The 18,838-nt window shown below is 64.4% G+C and overlaps 2 protein-coding genes across 3 annotated transcripts; both read left to right on the top strand.

Moving 5' to 3' along the window:
- The first annotated feature begins 114 nt into the window (after positions 1 to 114).
- WIPF2 (WAS/WASL interacting protein family member 2) lies at positions 115 to 11,104 on the top strand. 2 transcript variants are annotated; one of them, XM_064733628.1, is made up of 9 exons: positions 115 to 179; positions 5,165 to 5,233; positions 5,870 to 5,982; positions 6,138 to 6,270; positions 6,409 to 6,528; positions 6,924 to 7,574; positions 8,548 to 8,757; positions 8,870 to 8,971; positions 9,960 to 11,104. In XM_064733628.1, the coding sequence occupies exons 3-9, from the start codon at positions 5,920 to 5,922 to the stop codon at positions 9,998 to 10,000; spliced, it is 1,320 nt and encodes a 439-aa protein (XP_064589698.1). In that variant the 5' UTR covers positions 115 to 179; positions 5,165 to 5,233; positions 5,870 to 5,919; the 3' UTR covers positions 10,001 to 11,104. The 2 variants fall into 2 exon arrangements, with proteins under 2 accessions (XP_064589698.1, XP_064589700.1); XM_064733630.1 differs by lacking the exon at positions 5,165 to 5,233.
- A 577-nt stretch (positions 11,105 to 11,681) lies between these two features.
- CDC6 (cell division cycle 6) lies at positions 11,682 to 15,795 on the top strand. Its single transcript, XM_064733634.1, has 12 exons — positions 11,682 to 11,737; positions 11,907 to 12,136; positions 12,435 to 12,644; positions 13,084 to 13,283; positions 13,360 to 13,523; positions 13,640 to 13,746; positions 13,893 to 14,032; positions 14,120 to 14,220; positions 14,324 to 14,388; positions 14,498 to 14,697; positions 14,785 to 14,925; positions 15,188 to 15,795. The coding sequence occupies exons 2-12, from the start codon at positions 11,920 to 11,922 to the stop codon at positions 15,275 to 15,277; spliced, it is 1,635 nt and encodes a 544-aa protein (XP_064589704.1). The 5' UTR covers positions 11,682 to 11,737; positions 11,907 to 11,919; the 3' UTR covers positions 15,278 to 15,795.
- Positions 15,796 to 18,838: the final 3,043 nt, after the last annotated feature.

Raw genomic sequence — 18,838 nt, 5'->3', positions numbered from 1 at the left:
TCCCAATACGGTGGTGACGGGCGCTTCCCTCATGGCCGCCCGACCTCCTCATCATGGCGGAGCTGCCCCGCCGTGCCCCGCCCACATCCTGTTGTGCCGCGCAGGCGCAGAGGGGCCAGGACCGCCATTTCGTTCGGCGGGGCTGGGGCCGGGGCCGGGAGCGGCGGGAGGAGCCGCGGGTGAGCGGGGGAGGGCCGGGGGGGATCGGCGGGGCCGGGCCGGGGCTCGCGGGGCTCGGGGGGCCGGGACTGCGGCCGCGGGACGCCTGTGTGGGCTGTGGTGGGTTGGGGTGGGCGCGTGGGGCCTGTGCGGAGCCCGGGACCGGCGGGGCTGGGGGCGCGCTGAGGCCTGCGCGGGTCTGGGGGGTGCCCGGGCCCGGCTGAGGGCTCCGCGGGGCCGGCTGTGGAGTGACAGGAACCGGGGGGCTGGAGTTCTCGCATGGACCCCCTGCACCCTCCCACCCTGCCCCCAGTGAGATCTCCCACCTCCCCGACTCCTGGGTCATGTCAGGGACCCTTCCCCAGAACTGTTCTGGACCCCCAGATTGGGGTGTGCGGGTCTGGGGGCTTGTGACCCCACCACCATAGGGACCCCCACTCTGCGCTCAAGGTTTCCTCTGAGAGCCATCCCCAGGACCCCCATGGGCCTCCACTGAGACCCCCGTGCTGTCCTTCACCCCCCCACCCTGACCCCTGAGTTTGGTGTGGGGTCCCTCCCCAGGACCCTCCTTGTGCCCCCACTCTGGGTGTGCCTGGGACCCCTTGGGATCCCTGGGACTCCTGGACTTCTCTACCCTCCCTGGACTCCTGTCTTTGGGTTGGCTGGAACCAGGGGTCTGGGACTGACCTGATGTCCCTGCACTGACCCCTGGACCCCTTCACCCTGACCCCTGGGTCACTTCAGGAACCCTTCCCCAGGATCCCCAACCTCAGGGTCTCCAGAGCTGTCAGGGGCCTGGGACCCCCACTGGCACCCTTTGAGACCCCCATATTGATGCCCTGGACCCTTCCACCCCTCCCAGGACCCCCAGTATGGAGACTGTGACCCCAGAGTGTCCCTGGGACATGACCTCTGAGACCCCCACCATGACCCCATTGACCCCTGACTCCTGGGTCACCTCAGGGTCCCCTCCCCATGACCCTGTTGGAGCTGTCCAGAACAGGACCAGGGTCCAGGGACCCCCAGTGTGACCCCTGTGTCTACCTGGGACCCTTCCCATGACCCTTCAGACCCCTCTATCCTTCCCTGGACCCCCCCTATGACCCCTGGGACCCCCCGGGACCCCCACCCTGTGGGTGCCCAGAACCAGAAAGGGCTGGGGGTGCACTGGGGGACACCCAATGACAGGGGGGACCCTATTTGGGCTACAGAAGGACAGACGGACCTTTTGGAGCCTGTGGTGGCTTAGGGATGACCATGGACCCAGAGTTCCATGGGATCCTGGGATGACTCGAGTTGGAAATGACCTTAAATCCCATTTTCCACTGGAAGGGGCTGTTGCAAGCCCCATCCAAGCTGGGATGTTCCAAGACACATCCAGGGCTCCCTGCTCCCGGTGCAACGATTGGGAGGGAGGGTCCCGGTGCACCGGGAGGGATCGCACTGTGTCGGGATCACCCGGAATTCTCAGCTCCGGCTCGAAGGAACCGGGAAGTCCCCGCGTCTCCTGCCGCTTCCTCCCGCTGGAATCATTGAGCGCTTCCTGCCCAGCCCCTCGGTTCCTGCCCAGCCCCTCGTGTGCCACCTCTCCCTCCCTTCCCGGCTTCCTTTTGCCTCTTGGGCCAAGGGGGAGCGGCAGGGGAAGGCTGGCAGGACGGGCTTTTCCTGCTTTTCCTTTTTGCTGCAGCGGAATTTCGGGACAGGGTGCCTTGCTCCTGATTAAAGGTTTCCTTTGCTGAGTGACCTGAGATGGGGGCAAGGCACAGACTGAGCCGGGGGGTTCTGTGGTCGGGGATGGGAAACTGAGGCTGTGGGAGGTGGGAATGGGGGAAACTGAGGCCAAGGGAGCTGTGGAGAGGAAAACAGGAGGATGTGGAAGCTGTGGATGGATAGCGAAACTGAAGTTGTGGAAGCTGTGGGTGCATGGGGAAACTGAGGCTGTGCAAGCTCATCCCTGAGGAATTAGAAACTCCGCAGATCGGGGTTTTTTGTTAAAAACGCCTCGTCAGAGCCCGCGGGTCGTTAATAATTCACGGGGAGCGTCTGGATCCCGCGGGGCCGGAGCGTGTCTGTCTGTCTGCACGCAGGGATGCGCCGGCTCCGCGGGATGCTCCAAATGGAGCTGGCAGCTCGGCTCGGCAAGCATGCTGATAGGATTTTAAAAGCTTGAATGACCTTAAATCCTGCGATGGCTGTCGCTCAGGATAAATTATTTATGGAGCATCCTCAGCTCCTCGGGAGCGGGCAGGAATGTCAGGCTGCGGAGGGAGGACGGCCAGGGTTGGAATTTGGGAGGGGGTAACGAGGAACTGCGGCTTTGGATGGGAAGAGAGGGAAGATAAAGGCGCGGGGGCGGGTGCTGGAGAGGTCCAGCCTTGGAAGTCGTTCCCAAACCGGTGCGGCCGCATTTCTGCACCGACATCAGAGGGTGGAAATTCCTCTTGATCTGCAGTTCAAAGCCTCCCTGAGGATGAGGCGCTGCAGCTCGGGCTTGCAAATGTGAAATACAAATCCGCCCGGAGCCCAAATCCCCCTGAAAAGCGAGGAAATAGGCGGCTGAAGGTCACTGCTGCTGCCTGTCCTGCTCCAGCAGCAATCCCCCCGGGATGAGCGGGATGGGGCCTTTCAGTCCCCTCCACAGCAAACAGGCACTTGAAAAATGCCTGGAAAACGTGGCATGTCTCTCAGGCTGGGCAGAATCTGCCCAATCCTGCTGCTTTTAGGGGATAAGGGGCAGCTGAATGTCAAGTTCTTGGGGTTTAGGAATGTTTTGATCGCAGGGTTGGCAGGGAAGTGCTGATCCAAATCACTGCCGAGGCGTCTGTGGCCATGGTGGGCTCCAGCGTGTGGAACAGCAGCTTTCCACAGGGTGACCTCGATCTGCTGATGTCTCCCTCCTCCCAAGGGACAGCTTTTCACACCTTGTTTTCCTCCTGCTTTGCTCAGAGCTTTCCTGAGGTTTGGTTTGGATTGGAAAAGCAAAGGCGCTGTGTAAACCTGCCCCTCCTGCCTCTGCCCAGCTTTTATCCACTGATGTCTCTGGATTCAGCTCTTCCCAGCCACTTTCCCTGCAAGCACAGGGAGCTGCCACACAGCTCATGGAGCCCTCAGAGGCTCTGATGTGTCTTGGTGGAAGGGTCCTGATAGGGAAGAACAAAGAAAGAGTGCAGAGAAGTCAGAGCGTTGTTCACAGGGATAACTTCTACCAGGCATGAAGGGGTGCTGGGAGGAAAACTCCCCCCTTTTTTCCTTTCCTGGAGGATTTAGCTGCTGTCTCCCTAATCTGTATCAGCTGGGTCTGTCTTCTTGCACATGAAAGATCCAGGCTGTATTTCAAAGGCACCGTTCCCAGCCGGAGCTCTCAGCTTTTCCCAGCCGTGTGTGCCGAGTTCGGGGCCTCTCGGTTTTGGTTTTTCAATGTGACCTTTGCTGTTAATCCCCAGCCCGAACGGGGCCGTGCACCGAAATGGAATGACCTGTTTCTTGGGAATTCAGCTCCAGTTTATCCTCAAGCTGCTTTAGCTTAAACTCTTCTCTCCTTTCCTCTCGCTCTTCTAGGTCAGAGCCTGGATCCGAGCGCAGCTTTTGCTTTAAGGGCACCTTAGAGGGGAGATAGTGACTCGTGGTGTGTTTGTAGAAATATCCCCCTGTGGATTGTCCCTGTGGACTGTCTGGAGCCTGTCACAGGCTGTCAGCAGGTCACACTGAGAGACCCCAGCAGTGCTGGCCTGGCACGGGTGGCACTGGCTGGTTTGTGCCAGCTGACAGATCCCTGTTTGTCCGTCCGTGAGATGAGTTGCTGTCACAGGGGCCGCCGAGGGAAGTGTCACCCTGCTGGCACAGCAGCAGAGCGGGGACACAACGCGTGACGTTCCCGTGGGTCGGAAGGCGCTGGCCCTGGCATCGCTCCTGTGCTGGCTCAGGGCTGTGACACACGAGCCCCAGTCAGGAGTCTCCTTACCTGGCGTGTTCCTCAGCTGGATCCCTGCTAATTCCCTCCAGCAGCTGATCCAGCACGGCAGGGCTCTGCCCGGAGCCACTCGTGCCACCCTGGCCCTGTGATCCCACCGCGGGCGGGAAGGAGCACAGGGAAAATGCTCCTGTTCCAACACGTCCCAGACGAGCACGTTCAGAGCAGTCTGTGATCCTGCTCCAGTGGGAAAGGCTGAGGCTGGATGGGTTTGCTGGGTGTTGTTCCTGACTGGAGTGTCCAGAGGGGTTGATGGATGTTGGATCTTGGGTGGGAGGCCTCGAGCTCGGGCTGGGGAGAAGGAGCAGCATGTTGTGAGATGCTGGGAGTCTCAGGGACTTGGAAAATACCAAAGATAGAGGGAAGAATGTCTTCCTGATGAAGCTGTAGCTGAGGACTTCTCACAGGGCAGAAGAGCTGAATTTAATTAAAAAGCAGTTTAGGTATTTATTTATTTCCCTGAACCCCAGAGGCAGTGGTTTGCCCCAGGGCAGGGGAGCTGCTGCTGTTGCTCCCTGCTTCCCGTTCTCACACCCTGGGAATGTCTGCCAGAGGATGGACCTGTGTCCTGTGGGATTAGGAAGTTGTAGTTTATCTAGCAGGAGATGAGTGGGAGAAGGGATCTGGTTGTTAATACCTGGTGCAAACCTGAGTCATAAAGGAACTTTCCCTGCGGTGGGGGCTGTTCCCACTGTGCCCTCTGTCACCTGCCCTGGAGGTCAGGGCTCGGAAATGGGAACTTTCAGGTGTGAATCTGCCCTGTCCTTTCCTCCTGTTGGTGGTGTGCTTCCCGTTAATGGCTGTGGAATAGGTTTTCCTGTGGGAAGGACATCTGTGGCCCAGAGAGGGACATTTGTCCCCTGCCTCAGGGTCTGCCCTGAGCTGCTGGGACTCTCCATGTGGTGAGCAAGGCCTGCAGTCACCACATTCCTATTCCCTGAGCCTGTGCTGTGGCAGGCCCTACCTGAGCACTGCTGTCAGTGGCACGAGGGCCTGTGACTTCCCAGTGATTCAGGCTCCCCTTCCTGTCCCCAGTCCCTCTGTGTTCTGTCTGCAGTGCCGAGCGGAGCTGCCGGGCCCCCGGAGCCCCGGGAGCTGTTCCAGGTGAGCCATGGTGCCAGACAGGTTTGTTCTGGCCTTCTGAGGAGCTGGGGCATTGCCAGATCTGTGCTGGGAAAGCTGGTTTCTGCTTGGACAGCTTTGAGGGGGCTTTGGAGTTGTGGGGTGCAGAGGGCCTTCAGTGCTGGGGGGGTCATTGATATAGGAGACAAGAGATGAGAAAATTCAGGGATGGGAGGGAGCCACAGGACAGTCCTGTGCTGCTTCCTGCTGCTCTGGAGCTGGAGCCATCTGGCAGATTTGCCCTGGCCATGGCTGGAGAGGCCATGGGCCCACATGCCAGTGCTGGGGGGCTGCTGTCACCCTCCCAAGTGAGCAGAGCCCCCGGCTGCGGCTGGAGGAGCTGATGGATGGTGCAGGATCAGCTTGGCCAGGTTTTATCTGCTGAGCAAGGTGGTTGTGTGAGACACGTCCTGGGTTCTGACTGCAGGGAGCCCTGGGGATTTGGGGTGGGGATGTGCTGGGGATTTGGGGTGGGGATGTGCTGGGGATTTGTGCTGGCTCCCACCGCTGGCACCTGCTGCTCTAAGGTGTTGGGACAGCCTGGGAGAGCAGCTCCAGCTGCTGCTCTGCACAATTCCCCGGGGCTGCTTTCCCTGATTGTTTCCTCCCTTCCTGCAGGCATGAGTGCCCAGGCCTGCCCCCAGCACTGAGACCCCTGAGCTGCCAGGATGCCGATCCCTCCTCCCCCGCCGCCGCCCCCCGGCCCCCCGCCGCCCCCCACCCTCAGCCAGGTAGGGGTCACCTGTGCCCATAGAGGCCACTTCCCTCTGGAGAGGGCTGCCTGTGGCAGGGCTGGGGTGCTCTGGGAGGTGGGGATGCCGAGCTGGGCTGTTCCTGTGCTGGGGGGGGAATCCTGGGGAGGTGCTGAGCCTCTGCTCCTCCCCAGGCGAACACGGAACCGCCGAAGCTGAGCCGAGAGGAGCAGCGGGGCCGCGGGGCCCTCCTGCAGGACATCTGTAAAGGGACCAAGCTCAGGAAAGTGACCCAAATCAATGACAGGAGTGCGCCCATCTTGGAAAGTGAGTGCCCAGGAGGCTCCCAGCCCCGCACTGGGTGCTGCCATACCCTGCAGGGCGCTTGCCCATCTGGTTCCCAGCAGCTCCTCATTGGAGGAGCGGATAATTCCAGGCTTAACCTCTTTGCCTCCCTCCTTTCAGAGCCCAAGGGCAGCGGCGGCGGCAGCTACGGCTCCGGCTCAGCTGCCATCCAGCCCAAGGGCGGCCTCTTCCAAGGCGGCGTTCCCAAGCTCAGACCTGTGGGAGCCAAGGACAGCTCAGGTAATGGCCACCGGCCCGTGGTCTGCGTGGGGGTCCCTGGGGAGGGCCCTGAGCAGGAAGGGGTTGAGGATCTCACTGTGTATCCCTGGGGATTTCAGCTGCTAAGGGGCAGGACCCCAAATCACATCCCAGCTGTGCCCTCCCTGAGCCTCAGCCCCACACACAGACTTCTTGGAGGGTGCAGGAGTTTTGTGTATCGCTGAACTCTGTGTGTTCTCTGTGGTGACCACAGAGTAGAGTGGTGAGAGAGGAGCTGTGTGTGGCTGTGCTCGGTGCCAGCTCCCCGCGTGTGCCAAAAAACCCTTCCTGGCCCTCCTTGGCCGTGGCTCTGTGCATGGACAGGGCGCTGCTCCCGTGCCATCCCCAACCCCTCACCGTGCTCTCCTTCCCCGCAGACAGCTCCACTAAACAAACACTACAAGTCCCTGGCTCCCGAGCAGCTGCTCCCAGGCCCCCCGTGCCGGCCAACAACAGCCGCCCTCAGGACGATGCCGACAGCAGCCGGGGCTCCCCGCCGGAACTGCCGCGCACGCAGAGACCCTCCCTGCCTGACCTGTCGCGGCCCGGCGCCGCCGGTGGCACCGGCATGAAGCACAGCTCCTCGGCCCCGCCGCCCCCGCCGCCGGGACGCCGCGCCGCCGCCCCCCCGGCCCCCCCTGCAGCGCACGCCAAGGCCTCGCCCTACAACCGGGAGAAGCCGCTGCCGCCCACCCCGGGACAGCGCCCGCCCGGCAGCAGGGACGGGCCCCCCGCCCCGCCGCCCATCAAACCCCCCCCTTCCCCCGTCAGCCTCCGCTCGGGCGCTCAGGGCCAGTCCCTCGCCCCCCCGCCGCCCCCGTACCGGCAGCCCCCCGGTGTCCCCAACGGCCCCTCCAGCCCCAGCAGCGAGTCGGCCCCGGAGCTGCCGCAGAGACACAACTCCTTGCACAGGAAGGCACCGGGCCCCTTGCGGGGTCTGGCGCCGCCGCCGCCCGCTGCCGCCTCCCCGAACCTGCAGAGCAGCCGCCCCCCGCCGCCGGCCAGGGACCCCCCGAGCCGTGGAGCAGGTAAGGACCACTCACCCCACGGTGCATGGGGGCAGCTGGGGTGATCAGGGTGGCAAGAGTAGGCTTTGGGGCACAGCGAGTGTTCTGCATGTGGTGATGGGCTGGGCTGGGGCACTGAGCAGTGCCATGTTTAACACATGTCCTTGCTCATGTCCCGTGACCATCCAGCTCCTTCCAAGCCTGGTGCTGGCGGTGGGTTGTGGCTGGGCAACTCCTGCCCATGCTCTCCTGGGGTGGGACATGTGAATATGGGAGAGCATAGGTCCCCTGAGCTTCCTAAATGTCACTGGGAGGTGCACAGAGCTATGGCAGAGCAGGGAGAAGCCCTTGGGAGTGTGTCCCCGTGGCTGGGACTGCTGTTGGCCGTGCCCCGGTGCCCCCCCGTGCACTCCTGGGCTCCCCGTCCAGACCGCAGCTCCTGCCTGGGCCCCTGCCAAGCCGCTCCGTCCTTCTGGCCCTGCCAGAATCCCTCCTCAGAGCTACAGCTGGGGATCTGCGCTGTCAGCCCGAGTGTAATTAGGCTAATGAGGAGCACGAACTGCCACGGAGCCTCGGCGGGAGGCTGGGCAGGAGTGAGAGGTGGGTCAGAGGGGCTGTGGGTCCTGTCACTGCCTCGGTGACACTGCGGATGTGGCTTCCAGTGCTGGCAGGCAGCATCTTGGCTCCATGTGGAGCTGCTGCCCTTGGACTCTCTGGATTGTAGCTGCTTCTCTGGTGCAGAGGGACCTGTGTTCACTGTGGGGCTGGACGGTGAGCCGTGGGGCAGCAGGGCTGGCTGGTCCCTGCACCGCAGCTGGTGGAGGGATGAGGAATGCAGATGTCAGGAGCGAGCAGGAAATCTCCGGGCACGCGTAGGAGCATCCCCGGGCCGCGGTCTGGCGCGGCAGCTGGCCTGGAACGCTCCGCTCCGGGGGATGTCCCTGGCTTTGCCCCGGGAATGCCGCGCTCGGCGCTGACCCCGCTGTCCCCGCAGCTCCGCCGCCCCCGCCGCCGATGCTGCGGAACGGGGGGCGCGACGCCCCCCCCCCCCCCCCCCCCTACAGACTGCACGGCCCCGCCGAGCCCCCCAGCCGGGGGAAGCCCCCGCCGCCACCCACCCGCACCCCGGCCGGGCCCCCGCCGCCGCCGCCGCCCGTGCGCAACGGGCACCGCGACTCCATCTCCACCGTCAGAGCATTCCTGGGTGAGTGAGCGGCGCCCGCACGGATCCCCCTCAGCGCCGAGCCCCGTGGCTTTGGCCAGGCTCCCCCAGAGCCCCCCTCCCTCACCTGCCCCTTTTTGCCGTTTCTTCACAGATGACTTTGAATCCAAATACTCCTTTCATCCCGTTGAAGACTTCCCAGCCCCAGAGGAATATAAATACTTCCAGAGAATCTACCCCAGCAAAACAAACAGAGGTGAGGAGGAGGTGTGCCAAATTCCCTCTTGTGCCCTCATAGCTGGCACTGTCCTGTTTGTCCCTGCACAGGGTGGGTGGTGCAGTGACCATGCCCTGGGCCCTGCTGGGGTTCTGGGGGTCCTGATCCCCATTCCCAGGGGTCCCAAGCCCTGAAGGGTGGGTGGTGGGTGGTGCAGTGGCCATGCCCTAGGCCCTGCTGGAGTTCTGGGGGTCCTGATCCCCATTCCCAGGGGTCCTGAGCCCCATTCCCAGGGGTCCCAAGCCCTGAAGGGTGGGTGGTGCAGTGACCATGCCCTGGGCCCTGCTGGGGTTCTGGGGGTCCTGATCCCCATTCCCAGGGGGCCCAAGCTGTGAAGGGTGGGTGGTGCAGAGGGCATGCCCTGGGCCCTGCTGGGGTTCTGGGGGTCCCAATCCCCATTCCCAGGGGTCCTGAGCCCCATTCCTAGGGGTCCTTAAAGGCAGCTCTCTGTGCTGTGGGGTGGCACAGAAATTTGGGCTGTGCGGATGCCCTATCCCACCTGCTCCTGGTTTGCCTGCAGAGCTCATTCCTGCCTTTGCTGAGCACCTTTGGCACCAGAGGGGATCTCGAAGGACCCCACAGCCAGGGCAGGGCTGGGCAGGGGCTGGGGGGGATGCAGACCCTCAGGATAAACCCCAAGCACTGGCACTCGGACCCAGCAGAGCTCAAAGTGCCCTTGGTGCTGCACGTCAGCGCTGCGGATCCCGGCGGAGACTCCGGGGAGAATGGGATGCTCGTTTATTTTTAGAGCCATGAATGTTTAATGCGGGTTTGAAAAGCCCCGAGCTCGGTGCGGCTGCAGCGGCTGCTGCCAGGCGCAAATCCCAGGCTCCAGATCTCCGCGGGGAGGTCGGGGGGGAGCCGGCAGCTGGCGCGGGGGTGTGGAGGAGGAGGAGGAGGGAGGGAGGAAGAGCAGCCGTGCTGGATCCGGCTCTGCACAGCTCCAACAGGCTTCCTTGTCTTGCAGCCACGCGTGGGGCTCCCCCTCTGCCCCCCATCCCCAGGTGAAAGCGGGCTGTGCGGGTGGATTGTTCCAGAGCAGAGACGTGGAGCTCCTTCCCCTTCCTCAGCCGGCCCCCCCCAGCTCCCAGCGCCCCGGATCCTGCATGACACACTCCCAGCCTCTCTGGTTCTCCCAGGACACCAGATCCCCCCAGTGCAGCGTGCTCTGCCAGCCTCACCTCATCTATGCAGCCCCCAGGAGCCGGTGACCTCGTGGCAAGCCTGGATGGGGCCATCCCTCATTGCTCCTCATGGATCTGCCTGGGAGCCGGGCACAGGACTTGAGGCCAAGCTGTGTGCTGGCTGTTGGGACCAGGGGGGTCATGGAGGGGTGGCTGGGGTCAGGCAGGGGATGGACATGCTGTGAGACCCCCCAGAGTGAGGGGGGGAGCAGGACAGGCCGGCAGAGCCTCGTGATCCTGGTGGAACCTTGTTATCCCGGCACAGCCCATTGCTTTTTTGCACAGGAGCCAGTGGAGGCAGGGGGGAACGTGAGTGGGACCATGCAGGGACACCCCAACAGCTGGTGGGGACCCCCTTTCTCTGACCCCACAGGGGGGCACACCCCCATGTGCCCCCCTCAAAACCACTGCTCCCCTGGCTCTCACTGCTGACTCCCCCCAAACTTGAGCATTTTAACGAGGAAACACTAATTCCATGGGGAGGGGGCCGTTGGTGCTGGGTCTGGCACACCAGGGGGCACGTGGGGGGGCCCTGGGGGCCGGGGATGTTTTGCCTTACACTCCCTGTCCCACGGGGGGGTCACACTAACGTAGTTACTGATCTCTTTGTACCATAGCAGGAAGGGCACGGGGTGTGGGGGGGCCACCCCTGCAGGCGGGTTTGGGGCTCATTCAGGGGATTTTTTTTTTTTTTTTTTCTATGATGATGGACCTTCCCCTGTTGAGGCTGGAGCGAGGTGGGTGAGGGGTGAGTGGGGGGTTTCTCTGGAGAATGAGCCCCCCCCTCCCCCAGTGCTGCCCTTTGGGTTAAATAAAGGTTCAATACGGTTCTGCCCCTCCTGGAGCGAGGGGCCCTTTTAAAAGGGAACAGGAATTTGGAGGAGCTGGAAATTACATTTAAATAAAAGTAATAAAGTGATTAATGATGTCAAGGACACTGTCTAAGAGGGAGGTTCCCAGGAACCCCTTTTCTTTTTTGGAGGTGATGCCCCAAGGGCTGGGAGCAGGGCACTTTGGCAGACGGGGTGGAGGGTACTGGGAGCACAGCGGGAAGGCAGGATGGGGGTTACTGGTGGCGCTGGGACCACTGGGAAGGAGGATTGTGGGTACTGGGAGCAGAGGGAGGGGGGATTGGCGCGTGTGGGCACTGGGAGCAATGGGAGAAGCGCCGTGGGGAATACTGGGAGGAAGGGTGGGGAGTACTGGGAGCGTGGAGAGATAAGACTGGGCGGCAGTAGAAAAGCAATGTAGGAGGAACTGGTGGCGCTGGGAGTACGGGGAAGGCTGGGTCGGGGGGTGCGGGCCGTGGGAGCACTGGGGAAACTGGGAGTGCAGAGTACCCGAAAGCGGACTACAGCTCCCAGCATGCCCCGCGCGCCGCGCTCGGCTCTTTCCGCCCTGCCTCGGCTGCGCTCGCTGATTGGCTGCTCTGTTGCGGCCCTTCCTCCGGCCGCGGCGATTGGCGGCGGCGGCAGCGGCGCAGCCAATGGGGCGAGAGGGGCGGGGTCAGCTCGGTCTGGTGGCGGGAAGTGCGGAGCCGGGGCTGATTTGGCGCGAGAAGGTCGGGGCGGCAGCGGCGCGGACCCGGGGGGGACCCAAGGGGGTTTGGGGGGACATGGGGGCCATAAATGGGGGGCAGCGCGGTGGGGACTGGGACTCGGGGGCAGGGGGTGGCCGGGATCCGCGGGGCTGGCGGTTTATTCTCACCTGACCGCTGTTTTCTCCTCCAGCCGTAGCCCCGCCATGGCCAGCAGCAGCCCGCAGAGCCAGCCCACCATCAGCTTCCCCCGCACGAGGAGCGCCCGACGCCTCGCTGCCCCCTCGGCCAAGAGCGACCCCGATGCTCCTGCTCTGCGCCCCTCGCCGCGTTCCAAGGCCTCGAGCTCCTCCGGCCAGGCCAGCCCGGACACACGCTCAGGCCGGGCCACAGCGCAGCCCCTGAGCCCCCGCAAACGCCTGGGTGAGTCCGTCCGCCGGGAACCCCCGGGAATGGCGGGGGGTGCATCCCCCTTCTCATCCCGGGGGGCTGGGACAGACAGACGGACCCAGCCCCGTGGGGGGTGCATCCCCCTTCTCATCCCGGGGGGCTGGGACAGACAGACGGACCCAGCCTCATCCAGCTCTGGCCCAGCTGCGTTTGCAGCTTCACCCCCATTTCGGGAGGAAGAGCTGCTCCCACAGGGTTTTTGGGGGAGCTGAAGCATAAACTGCCCCAGGGAGAGTGGCCCTGTATTACCACCAGCCTGTTGTCCCCGCAGGTGATGACAACCTGTGCAACGTCCCCCATGCCTTATCTTGCTCCCCGGCCAAACGCAGCAAGGAGAACCAGGGCCGTCGCCTGCTCTTTGGGGACCCCTCGGCCTCCCCCGAGCAGCCCAAGGGCTCGGGGCCATCCCCACGGAGAGGGGGGCCAGAGACACCCCGGAGCTCGGGGCAGCACCCACGGACCCGGCTCTTCAGGCAGGAAGGTGGGAATGGGGTGATGGGTGTGGGCAGGGCTGGGTATGGGGTTATGGATGGGGTGGGGATGCAGGAATGTGGCTATGGGGTTATGGATGGGATGGGGATGCAGGAAGGTGGCTATGGGGTTATGGATGGGGTGGGGATGCAGGAAGGTGGCTATGGGGTTATGGATGGGATTGTGAGCATGAGCAGGGCTGGCTGTGGGGTTATGGATGGGATGGGTATGCAGGGATGGGATAGGGATTGGGAATATGGATTGGGATGGTGATAGGGGTCAAGTTGAGGATGTGGAGCAAAGGATGGGGTTGGGAATATGAGGATAGGCATGGATATATGGAGCTAGGGATAAATACGAAGGCAGGGATGAGGATGGGGATGCTGACCAGCTGGGATGGGCTCCCAGCAGTGCCCCCTCCCTCCCTGACCCCCCTGCTCCCCGTGCAGGTAGCTGTTACCAGCAGGCCAAGCAGGTGCTGCACGCAGCCGTGCCCGAGCGGCTGCAGGGCAGGGAGAAGGAGACGGGGCAGCTGCGGCAGTTCCTGCTGGAGCACGTCCTGGGGCGCCGGCCCGGCAGCCTCTACGTGTCCGGAGCCCCTGGCACTGGCAAAACTGCCTGTCTGAGCCGTGTCCTGCTCGACTGCAAGGTGTGTGCCATGCCAGGCTGTGGGGCAGCTCTGGGGCAGTGGGATGGGGCTGGTGTAATGTTCCCATTCCTGGCAGGACAAGCTGGCTGGCAGCAGGACTGTGGTGCTGAACTGCATGGCACTGGGCAGCCCCCAGAGCGTCTTCCCTGCCCTGGCACAGCAGCTGGGGCTGCCCGTGGCCACGGGACGGGAGCGGATCAGGAGCCTGGAGAAACATCTGACGGCCCAGGGGCCCATGGTGTGAGTTCCCTGTCTCTGCTGGGTGGGGTGGGATTCCCTGGATGCAGCAGCTCTGCTCTCCCTGCTTGGGATGCTGTGAGTGCACAGAGCAGGGGTTGATCTGAGCTCTTCCACAGCCTCCTGGTGCTGGATGAGCTGGACCAGCTGGAGAGCAAAGGCCAGGACGTGCTCTACACCCTCTTTGAGTGGCCCCAGCTGCCCAGCTCCAGGCTCGTCCTCGTGGGTGAGTGTGCAGGGTGTAGGAAGGTGCACTGCTCTCCTGGGCACCCTCTCTCTTTAGAGGGGGTTGATGGAGACTTCCCTTTGCATCCCCCTCCTGCTCCCTCCTTGGAGAACAGCCTTCATCCTCCTCTTCCTCTCGCCCTGCAGGGTTGGCCAATGCCCTGGACCTGACAGACAGGAGCCTGGCCAGGCTGGGAGCCCACCTGTCTGCCAAACCCCGGCTGCTGCATTTCCCACCCTACACCAAGGAGCAGCTCACCCTCATCCTGCAGGAGAGGCTGGGACAGGTGGGGACACGGGGAGGACAGAGTGGGGGGGCCATGAGGTGCTCTGCCCACACGGGTGGCAGCACTGACAGCCCTGGTGCCCCACAGGTGGCAGGTGACCCCGTCCTGGACTCTGCTGCGCTCCAGTTCTGTGCCCGCAAGGTCTCTGCAGTGTCCGGCGATGCTCGCAAGGCCCTGGATGTCTGTAGGTCAGTGTGTGCCCCAAAACCCAGCCAGACTGGTCCCTGGGAGTCTGCATGGTGCCCATGCCAGGGGTGCCCATGCCTGGCACTCAGGGCTGTCTCTCCCCAGGCGCGCTGTGGAGGTTGTGGAGCTGGAGGTGCGAGGCCAGACCCTGCTCAAGCCACTGCCCAAGGGTGAGTCAGAGCCAAAACCCTGCTGGGGCTCCTCAATGGGAGTCTGGGCTCCCTTTGTGAACCTCTCTCCCTGTTCTCACCTGCCTGGGATCCTCTGTGTGTCCCACAGGTGACTCCCCGGTGTCCCCTGTCCCCAAGCGCGTGGGGCTCCTGCACATCTCCCGCGTGCTCTCGGAGGTGTTTGGGGACCGCCTGGCAGGGGGGTCCCGGGGGGCCCAGGACACCTTTCCCCTGCAGCAGAAGGTGCTGCTCTGCTCCCTGCTCCTGCTTGCCCGGCGCTCCCACGCCCGGGAGGTGACCCTGGGGAAGGTGAGTGCCATTGGGACCCTCTCAGGGCAGGGGGGGTGTCCCTTGGGGGTTTGCTGTGGTGTAACCCCCTCTCCCTGCCCTCCCCAGCTCCACGACACCTACAGCCAGGTGTGCCGGCGGCAGCAGCTCCCGGCCGTGGACCAGGCCGAGTGTCTGTCCCTTGTCACCCTCCTGGAGTCCCGCGGCGTCCTCGAGCTCAAGAGGGCCAAGGAGTCTCGGCTGGCCAAGGTACCGTGGGGTGCTGGGGCAGGGACAGCGCTGGGATGTGATCCAGTGGTGGGGCAGGGCAGGATCTCAATGCTGAGCACCCCTGTTCTCCCTCTCAGGGTCTGGTGACAGCACTGGGACACAATCCAGTGTGGGGCAGGGCAGGATATTGGTGCTGAGCACCCCTGTTCTCCCTCTCAGGGTTTGGTGACAGTGCTGGAGCATGATCCAGTGTGGGGCAGGGCAGGATCTCAGTGCTGAGCACCCTTGTTCTCCCTCCCAGGTTTCCCTGATGCTGGAGGAGGCAGCTCTGGAGCACAGGCTGCAGGACACAGCGCTGGTGGGCAGCATCCTCACCCAGGGGCTGCATTAACCACCCCCAGCAACCCCCTCCCCGTGGCCCCAACGGGGATTTTGCTGCTGTGGCAAGAGCCAACAAGTGGCTCCCAAGGTTTTGGACATTTGTCAAGTTCTGCGCTGGGGGCTGTCAGTCTGGGGTCTTTTTATTAATATTTTAATGTAATAATAATATTATTAATGTTTTATTGTAATTGCTGCGTGATGGGAGCTTAAGTGGGAGGCTGGGACACCCCCCAACCCTTTTGCAGGGAGTGGGGTGCTCCTTGCCACCCTGGTGTGTCATCCTGAGGTCTGATGTTGCTCCTGCCATGAATTCTGGACCATATTTGCTCCCAACTCTTTCAGAGCCTTCTGGGGCTCTCTGGAACCTTCTTGACCACTGTGGCTGCAGGGAGAATCCTCCCAGTGCCATCCCTGCTCTGGGTCCCAGTGCTGGCAGTGGCACAGGAGGGACAGGGACCCCTTTGGGGGGAGAGAGGACAGCGGGGATCTTTTTACCTTCTGCCATGAAATAAAGTCATTTTAATTCAGCTTTGTCTCCTGTCCCCTGTGTTTCATCCCTGCTCCCCCTTTCCCTGCCTGCCCCACAGCTGTGGGGACCCAGCCCTGTCCTCCCCATCCCCTCTGCTGGGCTGCAGCCCCAGCCTCAGCTGCTGGCCCCAGCTCCTCCGTTTCTGTTAAATAATGGACGCTTTGACCTAATTTTGCAGCTTCCTCATCACGGGAGGGGGGGTGGGGGGCGTTGGGGGCTCCAAATGGGGGTGGGGGGAGCGGGAGGGGATGAGGCTCTGCCTGTGCCTCATATCCCTCCATCCCAGCCCACCTCTGCCACCCCACCCTGTCCCCCAGCACCCCCGGGTGCCCCTCAGCAGCTCCTGCCCAGGGATGGGGTGCTGCTGGTGGGGGAGGACGTGGTTCTGGAGCCCCCAGCGTGCCTCAGTTTCCCTGTGGGCCCTGCCGTGTTCCAGCTCTGCCCCTGTGGCATCCCTGCAGCTCACAGGACACGGGGACGTTTCCACCGGCTCCCCAGGACAAGGACACAAAGGGGAGCCTGGGTGAGACCCCCTGGGTGCCACCACAAACGGGGCGCAGCGCCAGGGGACACCTTGGGGACACCTTGGGGACACGTGTGTCCCTGCTGGCCGTGGGGAAACCGAGGCAGGGGGAGCACGGGGGGGAGCCCCGCGGGCCCCGAGCAGGCTCAGCCCGGGCTGCCGGCGCTATTTATAGCCGGCCCTGCCATGTGTCGGACGTGTGCGGCGGCACGGGCGGGCTCCGGGGTCAGCCCGGGCTGTGCCCGCTCCGGGCTCTGTGTCCCGGTGCCCTCAGCGCGTCAGGAGCCTGTCCCTGTCCCTGTCTGTCCCCGCAGCGTGAGCCAGCCGCTGTCACCAGCTCTGGGGCTGAGCGGGTACCGGCACCATCCTGCCCGTGGGGGTCCCCAGCTCGCCACGTCCTGCCCCAGGGACACGGTGACACGGCACACTGTGGCAGTGCCAGGAAGGAAGCGCCTGGCAGCGTGCGGTGACGCGGGGGTGATGCTGGCAGGCATCCTTGTCCCCTCGGTTCCTCCCTCTGTCCCCTCGGTTCCTCCCTCTGTCCCCTCGGTTCCTCCCTCTGTCCCCTCGGTCCCTCCATCCCCCCGTGTCCCCCCTGTTCCTCCCTCTGTCCTCTCGGTTCCTCCATCCTCCCGTGTCCCCACTTTTCCTCCCTCTGTCCCCCGGCTCCTTCATCCCCCCGTGTCCCCCCGAGGTGATGGTGGCACAGGGACACCCCCACATCTGGGGCACACCGGGGTGTTGCCAATCCTGGCAATGTCCCTGCGGTGTCCTGGCCGTGTGCGTGGCCATGGGGACAGCGGGACAGCGTTGGGGACAGCCCCCCCGGCCATGGCAGTGCCAGCCCCAGCCCCGCTGTGCCGCAGTGGATGAAAAATCGATGGCGCAGCTGGAAGCGGGAGCGTGGGTGCCGGCGCCGTTCGTCACCGCGGTGGCAGCAGCGTGGCGAGGGGACACCCGCGACACCGGCAGCGACGTGCGGGGCCCGGGGCACCGCCAGGCTCCTCCGGCAGCCGTGCCGCCTGTCCCCGCACGCACACACGTGCCGTGCCCACGGGGCCGGGCCGGGCCGGGCCGTGCCCGAGCGCTCGGCGCGGCGGGGGCTCGGTGTCCCCTCGCCGGTGTCCCCGGTGCCCCGCTGTCCTCCCTTGCACTCTCCTTACATAAGCGGCCACGTGGCGGGCACGGCCGCCTCCCGCCGCGCCGTCACCGCCGGCACCCAGATTCCATCTGACAGCCCCGTTCCGCCCGGCTGCTCCCGCCTGGCACCGGGGCCGCGGCTGCGGGGCGGGACCCCGCGCGACCCCGCGCCGGCCGAGGCCCGGGGGACGCGGGGACACGGGGCCGGTGGCACCTCCTGCCCGCCCTCGGTGCGGCGACGCCGCGGGAGCGGCAGCGGGCGGGGTGCGGGCGGGGATGGGCTCGGTGCGGCGGTGCCGGGCCGGGCTCGGGGGGGTTCCCCGGTGTCCCGGTGGGAGCGCAGGGGGGTCGGGCTGGCCGGCGTGCACATCTGGGAGTGATTTGGCACATTCCACTGGGCTGAGCACATGCCGGCGCCTGGGCCTCGGTGTGCGGGGAGGGGGCCGGAGGCTGGCCCGGCCGCGGTGTCCAACCTCGTTGTGGTGAGCGCACGGGGGAAACTGAGGCACGGCAATGTGCTGAGTGGCCTGGTGGGCATCACCCTGCTGTGTGGGCACAGTGGGATCCTGACAGGCACCCAAGGGTCCTGGGTAGCAGGGCGTCAGTGTGAGCCCCCTGGGGCTGCCTACACTCCTCACATGTGTGGCTTCCCAGGGGAGCTCCTGCCCCACTGCCCTCCCAGCCCTCGTGCCGCAGGGTCTGGGCTGTGCTGGTGGGTGCAGCCCTTTCTGGGCCCCCCGAATGTGGCTGGGCAGCCTGGTCCATATCCGTGTCTCCATTGCCATCGCCTTCCTAGGATCAGCATCTCTCCGGGGACAGAGAACAGGGAATTCCTCTGGGTACAGGCACTCTGTATCCCCGGGGTGCCACAGGTGCCCCCAGCCCTTCCCCTCTGAGCCTGGGGGCAGCTCAGTGACTTCCCATCCCTCTTCCCCCAGTGTGTTCCCATTTCTCCTCTACACCCCTGGAGAACCCACCTCCTGTTTTCCATCATGTGGGTGCCCCAATCCTCCACCCGGGGTGGGTACCCAGAGCCAGAGAAGAGGGAAGCGGGTTGAGGGGGGGGATTGAAGCACCTCCTCCTATGAGTGTGGGTAGGGGAAAGGGTAAGGAGGGGAGTATGGAAATTGCGGTGCGCGGCCCCTTTAAGAGCCCCCCCCACGGCGCGGCGCGCGCACCCACTTTCTCCCCTTCCGCTTTCTGGAGACTTCAAAGAGTTACAAAGCCCGGCTGGCCCCGCCCCCGCCCCGCCCCCGCCCGCATCTAATTGGTCGGCTGGGCGGGGAAGGGGCGTGGCCCACGAGAGGGGCGCGGCCTCCTCCCGCTCCCCCCCCGCCCTCCTCCGCCGCCGCCGCCGCCGCCGCCGCCGCTGCCGCCCC

The sequence above is a fragment of the Zonotrichia leucophrys genome, chromosome 27, assembly GCF_028769735.1.
Source record: "Zonotrichia leucophrys gambelii isolate GWCS_2022_RI chromosome 27, RI_Zleu_2.0, whole genome shotgun sequence".
In the NCBI taxonomy this organism is placed as follows: domain Eukaryota; kingdom Metazoa; phylum Chordata; class Aves; order Passeriformes; family Passerellidae; genus Zonotrichia; species Zonotrichia leucophrys.
Note: the sequence above shows the minus strand (reverse complement) of the source record. Positions and strands in the feature narration are given on the sequence as shown.